Source organism: Leopardus geoffroyi, chromosome A2 (assembly GCF_018350155.1).
Source record: "Leopardus geoffroyi isolate Oge1 chromosome A2, O.geoffroyi_Oge1_pat1.0, whole genome shotgun sequence".
Taxonomy (NCBI): domain Eukaryota; kingdom Metazoa; phylum Chordata; class Mammalia; order Carnivora; family Felidae; genus Leopardus; species Leopardus geoffroyi.
Window position 1 is genome coordinate 63,179,854 of NC_059331.1, and position 17,851 is coordinate 63,197,704.

Below are 17,851 nucleotides of genomic sequence, written 5' to 3' on the forward strand. Positions count from 1 at the left end.
TCAGAGCCTGGAGCCTGCTTCGGATTCTGGGTGTCCCTCTCTCTCTGCCCCTCCCCCGCTCATGCTGTCTCTCTCTCAAAAATAAATAAACATTAAAAAAATTTTAAATAATAAAATGAACACACATTTAAAAAATAATACTAAATGGACGTTGGGCTCTAACTATAGCCCCTCTCCATGTGCCTGAGGTCATGCTTGAGGTCAGCCCGTCCTGGACTCTCAAGACAAGTGGTGGGGGTGTCCGCAGGAAGGGGTGTAGAGCAGCCCCTTCACTGCTGCTCAGCTACCATTCCCTCCCGGGGCCCACATGTCGTACTTGAACACCGCGCTGCGTATGGGAAGTGTTTGGGGGCTGCGACAGACCCCTCCTGACAGCCGTCGCTCCCCTGGGAAGATCCAGGACAGTGGCCGGGGGTCTCGGGTGGGCGGCCCTGCTGCGGAGCAGGGAGCTCCCCGGCCCTGGGGCCCCAGTTCCTCTGTAAAGGGCAGGCCTTCTTCCAGCTTCTGGGCAGGGAGGAGTGGAGAAGCAGGGACTCTCCGCCCCAGAGCCCACCGCCCCTCCCACCTTGCTCAAGTGGCAGGCCCGGGATGTACCACAGACGTGCACCCACAGGACACAGGTGGTGGTCACCCCCAGCATCTGCACGGCACAGTGACAGCCCTCCTCGCTTTCCAGGCTCCGGAGATTGGACACCCGCGAAAAGGTTTCTGCGTGAGACGCCCAGGCGGGGGGAGGACAGACTCTTACCGTGAGCGCCTCTGTACAGACCGCTGGCGCTGCCCGTCTGCGACCCGGGCGGGCTGAACGGCGCATAACGCGGGGGCGTCGTCACTGGAAAAGAAAGAAGAGCGGAGCCCTTGTGGCTGCGTCCTCCCTGACAGGGCGCCCTGCCCACCTCGAGCCTGGCTCCGTTCTTACCATACAGTGTTTCCGGAGACACGGGAAACGCGGGCGTGGGAGAGGGTGAGTCACTGCCGCTTTTGGTTGGAGAGAAGTTCCTGCCACTGATCCCATCGGGGTCTGGGGGGTACGCGGCAGCCACCGTCTGGAATTGGCACAGGGAGTCAGGTGAAGGCCACCTCCTGACGGCGGGCCTGGACTGGCCCACCGTGCGGGGACAGGAGGCCGCGTCCCCGCGCACAGCCCTGCCACTGGCGGCCACAGAAAACTGGGAAGAGCTTCAGTAACACGAAGGAAGAGGGACATCCCTGCGGCCTGTCCACCCCCCCTGCCACGGAGCTGGCAGAGACGGCTCAGCCTGGGGACGCGGGCGCTCGGGGGAAAAACAGGATAAAAATCATCGCTACCTGTGGTGTGCCGGTGGGTACGTGAAAGAACACAGACACACCCACGGCACAGAGAACAGTCTGGAAGTATTCATCCCAAACGTCTCTCTTCTGGTCTATTCTGGGCTCCAATCTTCTCCCCCCAACCCCCGACGAGGAGGAAGACACGGAAGGGGAGGGCTCAGAGTACCGGGTTCTGACCCGTCTACCTGCAATATCTCAGCCGCACCCCCCTGGAAGATGCTCCGTGGATCCCACCATGGGGCCCCACACCCACCCCGACCCACTTCCTTCCTGCTTCCCTCCCGGGGAGTCTGTGTGCCCCTGGCCACCGCCGTCCACCTTCAGCCACCTGCCCGCTCCCACCTCACCCCACTGTGCAGTCAGGGCGCAGAGGCTCAGAGGAGCCTACGGTGGCCACGCCGTGCCCTCTGGGGAGGGCCGTGCACCCGGGCTCTCCCGACCGCACCCCCTGCTCTTCCGGGAGGAACCCCATCTGTGAGACAGGAGGGACTCTGGGGTGTCAACAGGACCGCGATCGGGAAGTGTGCAGGCCCCGCTGTCAGGTGGCGGTGCGTACCTCCTTGGCATCCGCCGGAGACAGGAAAGGCGCCAGGCTCACGGCCTGTTCCGCACCCGGGGTCTTTCCCCATCCACACTTGGGGAAGGCCGGCTGCCCCGCACCATCGTTGTCATACTGCCCGAGGCTGAGCTTCCGGAATCTTCCTCCCGGTGGCTCGTCCCCTGGGGAGCCTGACAGAGAAACACGTGGGCTGCAGGTGATTTTACTGCAGCGAGCACACAGACCTTAATTAAGACCCGACCACACTTTCTCAAAGGGTGCTTCCTATTTTCTTTCACTTTTTGTTTGTTCTAGTTCCAAAACATTTTCATCTCCCAAAAGGAAGCCCCACGCCCCCTCCCTCCACCCCCGGCAGCCTCTGTGGACTGGCCTGTTCCAGACGTTTCCTATGAACGGAATCACACACCACGTGTCCTTTGCTGTCTGGCTTCTGTCACCGAGTGTGGTGTCCCAACCTGCCACTGTCTCACCTACCTTTGTTCACTTCCTGTTTCTCCCAGGAGGGATCTTGGTGCACCTGAGGCCAGGACGGAGCCCGCCCTCCCCTCGCCGAGGGCGCACGGAGGATCCTTGGTGGCTAGAACCCGACCCGGCCAGGCCCCCTGATGGCTGCAGGCGCCTGGGGACTTTATGATCTGAGACCCCTCACCCCTTATCAGGCTTCGGGGTCCACTTTGGGGTCAGACTACTTGCATTTTGCTTTAGGACAGCCCAGGACTGAGCAGAGACACAGGATGTTTCCCTGACTCATGAACATGCCCCGTACGCACCTGCCTGCACAGACATCTCCCTTGTTCAGATGCTGTCCCTCCTCTTTAACTAGGCACCCTGTCCATCCCCTATTTGCTCACACGCATGACCCCAGCACACGTGGATAGTAACATCACATCTGTTAAGTCGTTCACCCTTAATTTCCTGCCTGGTCGGTGGTGCTTGCTCAGGGAGACACGGGGGTTGCTGTCGATGGATGTGCACGCGACAGGGGTGTCCTCACCCTTGGGGTGCACAAGGCAGCCCCGCCAGAAACCAGCAGCTCCTGCAACCGAGCCCCCCCACCCCCCCACCCCCCGCTGCTGAGCCGGATTCGGGGCAGGACAGAACCTTAGGACGCACCCACCATACCGAGAAAGGACTGGACAGGTGTCCAGTGGCAGGTGAGCACCAGGGACCTGTGGACCCATCGTTTGCATGAATCAATACCTCCTGCTTCTGAGCCTGTAAGAACATGGTCCAGGCAGCCACTAAGGGTCTGCTGCTGGCATGAGGCCCAGGCAGCCACTGAGGGTCTGCTGGAATAGGGTCCAGAGCATGCTCGACGGAAGTGGGGGGCATTTTCAGGCTATGATCTGCACAGAAGCATCTCATGAAAGTTTCCCTTCCCAAAGGAGCAAAAACACAGGCCACATAGTCAGCAGAGGCCAGGCCTGTCTCGGTGACAGTCCCTGGCCTCCTCTGGGACCGAGAGCCTTCATCCCAGGGTGACACTCCTGGAAAAACAGGGCAGGTGTGAGATGCGGCCACAGCACAAGGACAGGCCAGCAGGAGCAACCCCTGCCAGGTGGGCAGGGCAAACCGAGTGAACCCGCAGCATGGAAAGTTAGGAGTTCGCTTTGAGGAGTAAAAAAATGCACCAAAATGTTCATCGACGGCTGTCTCTGGTTGTGGGGTTCCAGGCAGCGTTCATGTTTCTTGTTCGTTTCCACCTTCTCTCAAGTTGTCACTAATGACATGTATTACTTTTTAATATTTATTTATTTTGACAGTGCATGAGCACGAGCAGGGTGTGGGCAGAGAGAGAGAAAGAGAGAGAGAGAGAGAGAGAGAGAGAGAGGATCCCAAGCAGGCTCTGCTCTGTCAGCACAGAGCCCAACGTGGGGCTCGAACCCCCCAACCATGAGATCGTGACTTGAGCCAAAACTAAGAGTCATACACTTAACCGACAGAGATACCCAAGTGCCTCTGATATGTATTACTTTCAAAGCCAGAAAAATAAGACGCATATGGTCTCCCAGGAGGAAGGTTTCCTTCCGCTCCGCCAGGTCCTGTGTGCCGATTCCCACCCCCCGATGCGTCTCTGTGGCTCTTCCGCTGGCAGAACCGATTCTGTGCCGGGGCGACTGTCTCTCTGCTTAGGGCCAGAGCCCGAGTCTGCGCCACGTCTGGGGGGGCGGGGCTGGTGGGGGGCGCACAGCCCAGCGAGGGCAGGACAGTGTCCCCAGAGGCGGACACAAAGGCAGCCCGCCCTTCGGTCACTGGGCAAACTGGAAGGCAGGCCTGCCCACCTGCCGGGAGGGCCTCCCTTGGACTTGCATAACGAAATGCTGCACGCCTACTCCCGAACTGTATGAAGAACCTGCGCCATCACCCCGGTGGTGCCCACGTTTTTCCTTTTCAGTGAAGAAGTCAAATCCAGGGAAAGGAGAAAACGAGACCGAACGAAGGCAGGAGAGACTCTCTGAGCTAAAGCTGCATGCCGGGAACACCGGCAGGTGGGCTCAGTCCCCAACGGGGAGGGGTCAGCTCTGAGAAGGCTCCCTCTCTGGGCCCCTGGGCACCTGCTGTCCCCACGCACCCCCTGCCCTGTCCCAGCCCTACATCCCCGTTCAGACCCCCCGCCCCCACACTATGATTCACCTGCTTCCTGCCACTTCCCAGCCAGTAGCCAAGGCACCGGGACCTCACCAGCCCTGCAGGGTCACGCAGGATGCTGGAATGGATGCAGAAAACAAGGCAGTCCAGGGCCGCGGGGGTCTGCGAAAATCCCTGGGGACCTGCACATCCGCCCACCTGCCCTGATCACGTTCTCAGTGCGATGTCCACAGAGGGCAGGTCAGAGGGCTCCTCCTTTACCGGCTGCTGTGAGCCTGCCCCACCCGGGGACCTGCTTCTCCTGCCCACATGCGGCATGTGGCCTGCCACACGATGGTCACACAATTGGACGCCGCCAATTCCTGCGGTCCCCGTGCTGGGTATGCACGTGTCTTCAGGCTGGTCTCCTTTCCTCCCGCCACCGGACACTACTTCCCAGGCTTAAAGTGGGGCAGGTGTCCCCGGGAGACCCCCTCCTTGCCATTCCCAAACACCAGTATGTCTCATGTTTGCAATTTGACTTTATTCCCGGGGAGGGGGGAGGTACTGGGGTCACACCCTGGACTGTTCAGGTGTCACTTGGGCCTCGGCCAGGCTCGAGGAGGCTCAGGCTCACTGAGGGATGCAGGAGCTCGCTGAACCTGAGACTCAAGCAACGCTGGGTCCTTCAGGCATTCAGGGGACACGCAATGACGGAGCCCCGCTGGGACTGAGGCATGCACACAGGACGATAGGTGGCCTCAGCCCCCGCACACCCAGTCACTCAGTCTACGGCGGATGCAACTTACACCACTCACCACCAGAAGGTGGGCAATAACGTCACCCTCGGTAACTCAGAACCCACCCATACCCTCCCTGCACCACCCCACGGGGGTCATCTGATCGGGTCTACGAAGGACTTGAGATCCTACAGGGTGGGGTCACAGCCCCTCCTCCGTCCCACCGAAATAAATACTGTGACAGGAAGGAGGACTCACCACCCTGGTCCCTGGCATGGGACCCCCTCCATCCTCCAAACTCCACAGCAGGGCTGGAAACCTGGGCGGTAGGGGAGTTACCTGCGGGCGGGGCTCTCCCGCCTCACCCGGCACTGGGTCAGCCCTCCGGGGACTGGGACCCACGCCCAGTTAGAACCACAAATCTAAAACAGCCGTTCACAAACCCGGCTGCATATTAGAATCGCACTAAAATTCCTGGCATACAGACCTCCCCGCCTTTCCCGTGCAGCCTGCGGGGAGGGGGGCCCAGATTAGAACCTCCCGGTGTTACCAACACACAACCAGGCTGAGAACCGAGGCTGGGGTCGGTCGAGCCCGGATTCACACTGGAGTCGTACAGGTGGGGAGCGCTTAGGATAATTCTGACGCCCCCGTCACAACCCTGGTCAACTCAACCTGGCCCTCTAGGGGCAGAAAGTGGCCATGCTCCTGCTCTAGAGTAGACAGAAACCCATGACCTTCTAGAACAGCGCCTTTATCTCCCATCTGGGCCGGCAGAAGGCGAGGTGCCCTCAAGCTATTTATTTGTCTTTATACCAGCAGAGAAGAGTGAAGCCCTGCGTCACACAGGCCTGCACAGCAGGTTCTGGAAACTCCCGTGCATTCTTAGGAATGAAAACAAACAAAGTCCAAACACCGCCCCACGGTGTGCTTGTGGCCTCCGCCTCCGGACTTCAGCTCATTCAGCTAAACGCACCCACCTCCTCCAGAGACAGTGGGAGAGGTCAAGGGGCAGCATGACAGTGAAAGGCCCACCCTTCCTAGCTGAAAGTTTCCAGGAGGACACGGCGAGCTTTATTTCTGCCTAAACGGAAACAGGGATTGGCTGGCCAGATCTAAGAGGCGTTTGTTAGAAAGGCCTAGTGATGGGGCGCCTGGGGGGGCTCGGTCCCATAAGCATGCGACTCAGTTTTGGCTCAGGTCCAGATCTTGTGGTTTGTGAGTTCCAGCCCCCAGCCCTGCGTGTCTGGCTCTGTGCTGACAGCGTGGAGCCTGCTTGGGATTCTCTTTCTCTCTCTCTCTGCTCCTCGCCTGCTCCCTCTCTCTGTCTCTCTCTCAGAATAAAACTTAAAACAATTTTTAAATTAAAATTTAAAATTAAAGGTTTTTAAATTAAAAGAAAAAAATTCCTAACGCTGACGACCACGCAGGACCACAGCACGAACAGCCTTCAGCAGCACAGACCTCTGCTTCTGGGGCTGTCTCCACCGTCTGTGACCCCAGCCCAGACTCAGGAGAGCCCACAGGAACGGGCCGTCACTGGCAGAAGGATGCTAAGAGGCCAAGTGAGACAAGCCTGTCTCTCTGCATTGCAACACTGAAAGGCCTTTTCACCGGACACACTGAAGCGCTCGGTCAGCTAGCTAGCGCTGCTTGCAAAACGGCCTGCTCAAAAGGGAAACGGTATGTCCGAAAAGCTAGGAAGTCTCTCCTGCCAGTATGAGAAACTTAAGCAACACGCCTCGCATGTTTCACTCCCCTAAGCTAGGACCTCAAGCACATACGGGGGAAGCCAGAGAGCCGCCGAAAGGCGAGATCGCGCCTCGACTCACACGGGACTTTCAATTTTTTTTCTTAATCTTTGTTTTTGAGAGAGAGGGAGAGAGAGAGAGCACACGAGCAGGGGAGAAACAGAAAGAGAGGGAGATGCAGAATCCGAAGCAGGCTCCAGGCTCTGAGCTGTCAGCACAGAGCCCGACGCGGGGCTCGAACCCATGAACCGTGAGATCATGACCTGAGCCGAAGTCGGACGCTCAACCGACTGAGCCACCCAGGCGCCCCTCACACGGGACTTTTACACTCAAGACACCATCAGCAAAGGCTAGGACCTGGCTTCGGTTCCCTTTTTTGCTTATTTGAATTTATCTTCCTTTTGAATGATCCTTCCCCTCCCCAAATGGTCTCTTCAGACATGTCATCTCCATTTTTAGCAGCCGTGGCGTTGACGGAGGACGGTTGCCAGAGCTGTCCACCTGCAGGGCCGCCCTCAGTGGACGTGCGGGCAGGTGCCAGCTGCTGGGCTGGAAGGAGAAATGACGCACGAGACTTCTGAACAGAAGCAGGAGTTGGGACACTCCCGGGGCCGTCCCTGCTCAGACGTCATGACCTCCCTACCCCGTTAGAGAGGATCTCACCACCCTCTATCCACAGACTGAAAAATAAACTGGCACCTGTCCAAAAGTGAGGGTGCCTGGGGCCATCACACCTGTGCGGACTGGCTGGTTGTACCACACCAGAGCCCAGAGGGTCTCCAAGGCGAACTTTCAAACATCTGAGGGGGTGGTCCCCAAGACATGTTAAACAAGAAATTGCCACATGGCCTGGAGGTTTGACTCAAGAACTGAAAACATCCCGACTAATACCTGTATGTGGTTGTTGCCGGCGGCGGTGCTATTCACGGCAGCCCCCCCCCCACCCCGTGCTCGGATGAGTGGAGACACGTGACGTGGCCCAACCACACAGGGGAGTACCATTCAGCCCCACGCGGGAACGAAGCTCTAACATACGCCACACCACGGAGGAGCGTGGAAAAGTGGACGCCCGTGAAAGCAATCAGACACGGCAGGCCACACGTTGTACGATTCCACGCACGAAATACCTGGCACAGGCCAACGCGTGGGGTCGGAAAACAAGCCAGGGGGTGGGGCCGGGCCGGACTGCTGATGGCAATGAGCTCGGCTGGGATGCGCACTGCAAAAGTTACTAAACTCGGGGCTTTGGAGAGTCGCCACGGACGCAGCGGGTCTCAGACGCTCTGGGGGCTCCTACGCCAAAATGCCACGGGCTCTTCCATTTCTCCTAATACCCGGTATCGGGGTAGGAGCTGCGGCCACCCCTCCGACATCTCCACAGGGCAGGCCTCACTGCCAGGCTCCCACTCGGGGCCCCCCGCCCCGCAGACATGCTCAGAGGCAGCCATCCTGGCGCTGAGGTGACCCTGGGCTGTGGCACGTCTGCAGGTCTCTCCCACGGGAAACAAGGTGTGCAGGGCCACGGGTTCAAGCTGCTTTCTGAGCGCCAGCAAACCCTCACGATCCCACAGCGGATCCCTTCGCTTTGGGGTTGAACGTGTAACTTAAACGGATGGGCCTTCCACAATCGATCGTTGCAAGTGGCTGCTTCTCACTGCTCTGAATTCCCCTCAGTATAAACAGTTCCCCTGACTCGGGAGTATTAGAGTGACAGACGCCCTCATCTGTGGAAGCACATGAAGACGCCGGCAGTGAGGCCCGCCCGCAGGATGGGGGCCTGCCGGGGTCCTGTAATCGTGGGCTGGGGGTTGACGTAACAGGAACAAAGTATTCGGCAACACGAAGCAAGGAGCCCTCGAGGTCCGGGAATAACAGAGCCCACTGTCTGCCGTCGGCAGGACCACAAATTTCACAGACTGGGTCATTTCTTCGGTTACCTGGTGTCATCAGGTGACGTCTCCCCCACTTAACGGATGTGACCCAAGAAACCGCCTAACCGGGCTGCAGGGAGGGGCGCACAGACGTCAGCCACAGCCAGGGAGTCAGACCAGCACGAGGGAGCCACAGAGGTACAGAGGGAGCAAACACCACGGAACCCAACTCCCCCCCACCCCGTTTCACCAGGTCAAAGCTTTCGTCAGAAAGCTCTGGACGGGGGCCAGGCTCCCCACACTGTCCTGTGATGAACCTCCTGAAGGGCCCAACTCGGCAGAGCCATCCACTTTTCCGCCAGCACCACACCCCCCTGCTGACAAACACCGTGCCGGGACACAAAGGGGTTTCCTGGCTCGTGGTGGGGTCAGGAGTTTAGCGGAAGAAGGGCTCAGCCATGCGATGCAGGGTCAGACAGACGGTAGCTCTGTGCACCTGCCACGGTAGGTGCCGAGATCACAGGTGACGCAGGGAAGCTCAAACATAACGCCTGGAACAGCACGAGCACTCAGTGACAGTGCTTACTCTCGCTGTTAACCATCGTCATGAACAACGCCAGTATCACCCTGGTGATCATCAGTCTCACCATCTCCTCCGTTACTATCTTCGTCACCATTGTCATCATCTCCATCACCACCATCCTCCTCAGAAGCAGGCAGGGCGCATGGGGGCAGGGACCTATTCCTGCTCTACTGCAGGGGATGCTGGACAGGTCACTTCATCTCTCGACGCCTCCCAAACCTCAACCATAAGATGGGAATCCATCCCGGCGGCGAAGGGGCCTGAGGGAGAGGAAGGGGGTCCGTAGAGCAACGCCAGAGAGCGGCAAGGTTGCCATCAGTGTGACCAGCTCAGCAGGACAGGTGGCCTTTGGGCCCACACACAGAAGGAAGAGGAGGTGAGAGTGTCCCCCGCTTTGTGACTCCCGTCTTCACTTACAGCAGGGACCCAGGGAGCCTGCTGACATACCAGCGCAGGACGGCCTGGCCTCGTGTGGACACCATGCTCTTGAGGGGGCGCTGGGTCCAGACCCTGCCTGAGCCCGGCCGGGCGTCTTGTCCTCGGCCTCCCCGGACGTTGGTGGCGCGCAGGCTTGGATGCCCGGCCAGACTCCCTGCAGCCTCCACACGCGGCTCCCTGCCCCTCACAGCCTCCCTCCATCCCAGCACCACTGCCCGCTGGCTGCCCTCCCAGGCTGACCCGCCAGCTCTCCGCGGCCCCCAGCTTTATGCCACCCAGACACAGAGAACAAGTCACAGACCCCGTCCCAACACCTGTCCCTACGTTCACGAAGCCACACACCCCGAGGTCACCGCCTGTCTGCTACAGCCACCCAGGCCTCCCAGGCCCCACAGCGGGACAGCAAGGCCCCACCCTGGTCCCTGCACCACACGTCCCAGGGCTCAGGACCCCGCAGCCCTAGCCTCCTGAAGTCAGCATGGCCCCACAGCAGCAGGGGCACATAAAGATGGTGCCTGGATCCGCTCGTCCCCGACTGCCTGGAACCCGCCCCTCCCTCCATCCTTCCCTACGCCTGAGCCCCCCACTCTCTGGGCCTGGCCATGAGCAGCCCCCTGCTCCCAGCAAAGCCAGCTCGGGACTGTGCACTTGCTGACCTGTCCCCACATGGTCGTGCCCAGGGGCCCGACTGTCCTCCCTACGGGCCTCCCCCAGACCCAGAAAAGAGCCCAGCGCGCGAGGCCCCGTTCTGTAAAGGCACGCATGAACGCAGTGTGCAACTGCCCGCTCACCTTGCCGCATGGGGGCCCTGCCGGGGCCCTCTCCCGTGTCCCATAGCCTGCCTCCCAGGCTGTCGGGCGGCATGGGGCCGTTGGCCTGGATGCCTGGCGTGTTCATGTGGGTGGGGACGGGCTCAAAGGTAGGGTCCAGCTCCAAGATGAGCCTGTTGAGCTGCTCGATGGACTGGTCGATGTCCAGGGTGGGCGAGCCCGGGGAGGGGTCCGCGCCGGGCTCCGGTCCGGTCCCGTTCAGGACCCTGACGTCTGGAAACCTGGGCTTGAAGGCTTTGCCGGGAGGGGGCCGCTGTGCATCGGGGAGGTGGGGCCCGGGGCCCACGCTCCTCTGCGGGGCCACTCTGCTGCCGGTCCCCCGGGTGGGGGTGACCAGAACCCGGGGCTGGGCCTGCAGCAGGCCGGACCCGTCCTCCGGGCCGCGGCCGACGAGCCTGGCCTCCCCGTCGGGAGCAAAGCTGTACTGCTGGGCGGCCACAATCTGCTGCTGGCACACCCAGGTGTGTGTGGAGTAGCCGCTCTGCCCGTACGCCTGCGTCTGCGCGGACACGGAGGGCCTCCGCAACGCGGGGGGTGGCTGCTTGGCCTCTCGGATCCCAAAAGCCCGCTCCCGCTCGAAAGGGGCGTCCACGCCGAGGCTCAGGTCGGGGGCGAGGCCGCCATGCGCATCTTCGCCAGCACTGCTGCCAAAGCCGTCAGACAGGAGGGAGTTCTGGCTGCTCTGGTAGCAGGCGAAGGGGCCCAGGTGGGCCGACTGGTGTCCCTCCGAAGACGACAGGGTCCCGATGCTGTCCACGCTGTGCAGGTCGTGGCCGGGCATGTCGTCGTCCAGGATGTCCGTCTCCCGCTCCTTGAGCGCGGCGTCTCCGTTCACGTGCACCTGAGCCGGCACAACGTGGCGTGTGCCGCTGTGCTTGCTGGGAGCATCAGTCATATCCTTGAGGGGGCTTCCGGAATCTTCCAGGCCAAAGCCACTGAGCAGCTGGTCCAGCTCGGCCTTCTCCTGGGGGCTGAGGCCCCGCCTGGGCCCCGCAGCGAGCCGTTCCTCCGTCCTGTCGGTCCTGACGGAGGCGGTGGAGTGGCCAGAGTCGCTGCTGACGGACAGGGTGTGGTCACCGTGGTCTGGGCTGGTGGCGGAGGGGACGGCAGGGGCCCCGCCTGGGACGCCGGGATCTGAGGCACTCTTCTTCCTCACCTTGGCATACAGGCTGCCATCGACCGGGCCCTGCGTGTGCGGCACTGGGGGAGAAAACAGAGACCGGCTGTGAGTCAAGGTTGAAAGCGGCCTTCAGGCTCCTGGGATGCACATGTGCACCTGCCTGAGCCAAAAGACGAACCCGTAACAGACAATGCGCTGTAATTGGGGACAAGTACTCCTCTGGGACCCCAAAATTCTGCATTCCCCCCCCCCCACACCGGCAGAGCGAGTACCAGCCCAAGCAATTATAGCAGCTTCAGGCCCCAGAACCCTTTCTACCTTTTTACGCAAAGAGCGCCATCACTGAGAGAATTTTCCAGATTCTCCAAGCTTAGGAGTCATCCTGTCTGGAGGACTGGGAGTTAATTTTGTCACGAGCCTGAACCCTGAGCACGGCCGAGCCTGCAAATCATCAGGAGGCGAGAACCCATCGTGCACGGGACACAGGGGCCGGCCAGCCCTCGGTGGGGAGAGACAGACAGGGGCCTGTCGGGACTGCCCCACGGAGCGGTGTCCTTCCACCGGGAGGGTGAAGCGAATCTTCGTGCACTGACCTCCCTCTGCCTGGCAGGACAGTCGGGAAACACAGATGAGGCCTCACATCAGGGCAGGAAGAGCGGACCCCCGCTACTATTATTAACTACGGACGGGCAGGTGCAGAGTGGGGTCCCGGGTGAGCCGGTGTCCACACCCTCTTGCCCCCCGGGACACGGCAGGGACACCAGAGCGAGGCAGCTGCCGAGGGCTGCACCCGCGCTCTGGGCACCTGGGAGCCACCACATCCAGGGGTGACTGGGCCTCTGGAGAAACTCGCCCTGAGGTCCAACTCCCGGCCTGGCGGGCTGGGTGCCCGCGACCACGGAAGTGCCCGGGTCACACTCCGACATGCGGCGGGACTCGTGCAGGGCCCGTGTTCCCATGGCCCGTGCTCCCCCGGCTGCAAATGAGGGTGTGTTCTACATGCAGGCTTGACATGAGGGTGAGGAGACACAGCGCGCGGATGAGGGGCTTCACTGGCCTGAGAAAACACGCATTCACTTTGGCTTCCGTGGGAGCCCCTCTGGCGCTGGGAGGCATCAGCCCCTGCGAGACCCACGGAGCACGCGCCTTCCCTCCCCATGAGGCCGGAGGCAGCTCTGTATGAATCTCAGACCCCGCCACGTCGACGGACAGAGGGGTCCGAGGAGGCCTGGCCAGCGGGTGTCTGGCCAGAGCACAAACCACTGGGCCGCACAGCCGGGCGGCCGTCACGAATTCTAGAAGCGCGTCCCACCTGCCAGAACTGTGCATCCATGACTTCCACATCCTTCTCCCTCAACCTCAAATAAACGCACAGGCGCAATGACTTTTTAAAGGAAGCCAAGAGTGGCACCTGGGTGGCTCCGTCGGTCAAGCATCCGACTTCAGCTCAGGTCATGATCTCATGGTTCGTGGGTTTGAGCCCCGCATCGGCTCGGAGCCTGGAGCCTCCTTCAGATTCCGTGTCTCCCTGTCTCTCTGACCCTCCCCCACTCATGCTCTGTCTCTGACTCTCTCTGTCTCAAAAATGAATAAACATTGAAAACATTTTTTAATAAAATTAAAAAACTAAAAAGTTAAAAAAATTAAAATTAAAAGAGGAAGCTAAGAATGAATGGTACAAAATTTCTTCCAGTGATTGTTCTGAGTTAGAACCCCTTGGCCAGCCCCAGGCCAGGAATGGCCTACAAGGAAGGGTCTGTGTGACGGGTACACAGACCCGTGTGCCCTGGGCCGAGGAGTCCCCAGTTACCCTCAGTACCCTCAGCCCTACCCTTAGTAGCCATCTCAAGACAATAGCAAACGCATTATGACCCCACACTGGCTCTGTGTGAGACCCAGCACTTAGGACATTGGATCCGTAGCCCCCAGGGGGCTCAGGGACCTTCCCACCCACAGTGCGGACAGGACGCAGACATATGCCACCATGGGCTTCCACCTAAATGTCCTACCACACACACAGGTTGCAAGACCCATGTCCCATCTTCAGGAAAGGAACAGGAAGCAGCACAGCCCCAAGACAGACCTGCCCAAACCTGGGGATCCCTCTGTCGGAGCTCAGGTCTTCCCAAAGGCCCAGGAGCTCTGGGGACTGTCCAGATGTGCCCACAGACACACCCACTTGTGATCTGGGGGCGGGGGAGTTGGCTGTGGGGCGAGGAGGAGGGGAGGGGCCTCGGGCCCCCACGCCCCCACCCTGTACTCTGGCCAAGGGCTAGCACTTCTACAAGCATCTGGACTGGTTTTTCACTTGAAGGAACAAGATGTCCCTGTTCCCCTGCAGCCTCGAGATGGGAGTCCCTATCCGCATTTATGCTTCTGCATTTAGCTCACTCTCTGTTCAAGCCCCTGGCTCCTCATTTACCAAACAGACTAATTATCCCTATCTTTTAGGGAGGTTACGGGAGAGAACAACACAGGGGGCCAGTAAGCTATCATCAGCAGGCAGAGAGAGGTCTGTCCCAGGTGGACAGAGCCCAGGAGTCCCTCCCTGCCCCCCCGCTGCTCCTAGACCACAGCAGGCACACATCTGCCCCTGCCCCAGGGCCTTTGCTCATGCTGTTCTTTGCCTCCATGGCTCTCCATCCCGGCTCATTCCCACCTCTCCTCAGCAGAGCTTCCCTGACCATCCTTTCCCCTGGGGTAGGGGGCTTCCTCTGTTTGTCTGTGGTACAACTACCTGCAAACACGCTTGTAGGTGTGCACACATATTATGTACTGTCTGTGCCCCCCACCACAACACGGGCTCTGGGAGGCCGTGGGGGTTTTTGCTCCTGGTGGTATCCACAAAATTAGGGAACAGATCCTGGTACCCAGTGGGCACCAAGTAACCAAGAGACACAATGCTCTATTATGTTCTCACGCAAGAAAAACTGGGGAGCTATTCTGGAAAGTTCCACCATCTCTGTGGGCAAGAGCTGAAAACCACTAACTAGGCCAAGACAAACACACAGCAGCAGGGTGTGAAGGCAGACGTGGCTGCAGCCCGGGTTCCCCACCTCCCGGCAGTGGTGTCCCCCCCACACCGGACCACCCCCCACCCCCCACCCCCGACCCCGTGAGCCTGGCCCGGGACAGTAGTCACGCTGCTGGCTGGTCTCCCCACGCTACAGAGCAAAGCTGCAGGAGTACCTGAGGGCACCCGATCCGAGGCTCCAAGACATCAAAGAAAACACATTGTGTCCCACTGTGTCCCTGGGCAGGCAGAGGAGCCAGTCGGGGGCCACAGGACGGGGCGCAACCGTGAGGAGGGCACAGCCCTGGCATACAATGGGTGCATTAACGATGGCACTGTGTCTCTGCACTTCCCGCCTCCTCCGCTGCCCTGCCTGCAGGCTTCCCCATAAGCCACGTCTTCCCACAGGTTCACGGCCCACCTCTGGCTTCTGCACCGCACACGGAAAAGCCCCACGTCACCTACAGGGGGCTGCTGTCGTGTTTCCAGAGACCCAGCATGAAAACAGCAGGGCATGGGTGGTGAAAAGCCTCCCGGTTGGGAGCCCAACGCCAGGGGCTTGCGTGGCCACCCACCCAGCCCTCCCCAAAACACTAACTCAGGCCCCACCCCCTTGTGCAGAGCCCCCAGAGGCCTCGTGCCACTGTTAAGGATGCCCGTACTTGAGGATGGCATAGGGCCCCTTATGATGCGGCCCGGGTCTAGAAAAGAAAAGTGCAAAGTGTTATCCAGGGCCCAGATGCAGCCCAGAACTCCGGCTGTGGTCCCAGGTCCCTTGTGCAGGTGTGGCTGGGCCCAGGGTCAAGAAGGACGCGGCCACTCGAGGGAAGGAGGCGCCAGGCTTCCAAGTTCCGCACCATCTGGGAACTGGACACTAGAAGCGGCCCCTGGGGGTGGGTGTGTGGCTCAGAATGGAGATTCTGGAAGGTGCAGCCAGTGGCTTCTTCTGCCCCCGGGGGATCTTTTTATCCAGTTCAACAATTCGTTTTAACTTTGTTATTTCCAGCTCAAAGGGAATCTGACTGATCCTTGTTCCGCCAGGGAAAACCCTGATCCCAGAAGGTAGGGGCCGAGGGGGACGGCACCTGTTCAGTGCCCCTGTGCTCAGAGCTTTGCAGCTGGGCATACAGACTCACTGCCTTCACTGGTCCAGCCCGGGACCAGCCAACTCCCCCCAAGCCATTCCCCCCTCTCCTGTCATCTTTCCCTTCGAGCTGCCCCCACCCCTCGGGCCGGAACCCCAGGCTCCTTTCCACAGGAGGCCTGGGAGTTGCCTGGTAATGATTTCCCCACCCCCAGGGCCTAGTTAAAAATCAAACACACAATAATTCAGCTCTGATTAGGGCTGAATGACACAGCAGGGCGGTTTATCATCTGGAAAAGAACAAGAAGGAAGAAAACACAGAACAGGCTGGGACCCCACCCCGGCCCTGCCCACCCCCACCTGCCCTGGGAAGGGGGCTTTCCTACAAAGAGGGAAAGAAGTACTCAGAAAACATTTCAGAAGTAATGCAAGAAACTGGGTAAGACCAAAAACAAACCAAAACAGAGGAGAACATACCTTCCCATGCTGGCTGAACACACATTAAGCAACACCCACCTGTGCTCACAGGTGTGTTAAAAATCAGCCAAAGGGAACGGCGGAATCTTCTCCCAGACACGGACCGCTCGGCCCCCAAAAAGGCACAGAAATGATGGGCAGGATGGGCCGCTGTCCCGGGGCCCCGCTTCCAACAAAAGTCCACTCAAAACAAAGAACAAACCCGACGGACTTATATAGCGACCTGGATTCCTTTCTTTTTTCCACATACTGACCCTGAATCTTACGTTCTATTCTTGTGTCAGGTTTGTTCAAGCCCGTTAAGCGTCCGACTCTAGACTTCAGCTCAGGTCATGACCTCACGGTTCGTGGGATCGAGCCCCTCGTTGGGCTCTGCACGGGCATCGCAGAGCCTGCTTGGGATTCTCTCTCTCTCTTTCTCTGCTCCTCCCCCGCTTTCTCTCAAAATGAATAAATAAACTTTAAAAAAAAGAAAGCTCAAGTTTCATTTCAAAAGAGAGAACAGGGTGCTCCCCATGAGTCCTCATTGGAGAAATCGAGAAAGCGCCCCGGGGGAATGTTCACCGGAGGGCCCCACACACTTCACGGCTGCCGGAGGCCAACAGAGAAGGAGGAGGAAGGGTCAGGGGACTCCCTCCTGCGCGATCAGGCCGGGCTACAGGGGGAGAAGCAGGAGGTGAGGGAGCAGCGGGCACATCTCAGGCATCCGATGGGCCGACAGGGGCAGAAGGGGGGGGCAGGATGCGAGAAGGTGAGTGCCCAGACGGGGCTATGCCTTCAGGGGAACAGAGAGGTGGGGACGCCCTTTCCCGAAATCGCCATGGCATCTGGATGACATTCTGACGGCAAAGGCTCTTCGTGCCTGGGCTCCGTGACACCCCCAGGATGGGTCTCCCTTAATCCCCAGAGCGATGCTGTGAGGCAGGAATTGGAAACCCCATTTTGCAGATGAGAAAACAGAGGCTCGGAGAGGCTGTGCAGATGTTTCAGACAAAAACAGGCCTCCGGAACGGGGGCAGAGCATCTGGGACTCCACCGACCTCGGACCCACCCCAGGTTCCTGCCGCCCGGTCTTTTAAAACACTGAACTTCCAGAGCTGACCAACTGCTTCTGTGGAATTAACAACTTAATTTTGGAGAGGAATTCGCCGGAATGTTTTCTCTGCAATTTCCACATACACACCCCACTCCCTCCTCGGCAACCGCCCGGACAGTGTGCTTTCCTCCCTAACTCCTGACGTGCCTCCTGGTGCAGATGGTGTCCCGCGTTCCCAGGCCGCTGGGCTGGTGCCAGGTTCTGTGTCCCTTTCCCAGGCTGCAGGGCGGTCGGCACCCAGGCAGACTGTGTGTCTCTGTGCTCAGAATCGTGACCTGCCCCCTCCCGCTGTGCCCACAGCCGCTGGGGACAGGACCCCCCAACCCCGAGAAAGGGAAGTCCGCCTGCCAGGACGCACCTGATTGGCCATTTCTCTGCACTCGGAGGGTCACAGCTGCCTCTGGCGGGAC

The 17,851-nt window shown here is 59.7% G+C and overlaps 1 protein-coding gene across 9 annotated transcripts in view; it reads right to left on the bottom strand.

The window, feature by feature from the left end:
- The window catches only part of TNS3 (tensin 3), a 217,867-nt gene that overhangs the window by 57,461 nt on the left and 142,555 nt on the right, over positions 1-17,851 (bottom strand). For 7 of the 9 annotated variants that reach the window (XM_045494226.1, XM_045494223.1, XM_045494225.1 and 4 more), the window contains 4 exons: positions 10,613-11,851; positions 1,868-2,040; positions 920-1,046; positions 749-832 (listed from right to left, as the gene is read on the bottom strand). In XM_045494226.1, coding sequence (XP_045350182.1) covers positions 749-832; positions 920-1,046; positions 1,868-2,040; positions 10,613-11,851 — 1,623 coding nt within the window. The remainder of the gene's footprint in view (positions 1-748; positions 833-919; positions 1,047-1,867; positions 2,041-10,612; positions 11,852-17,851) is intronic. The other 2 variants (XM_045494230.1, XM_045494228.1) reach the window with 1 other exon arrangement.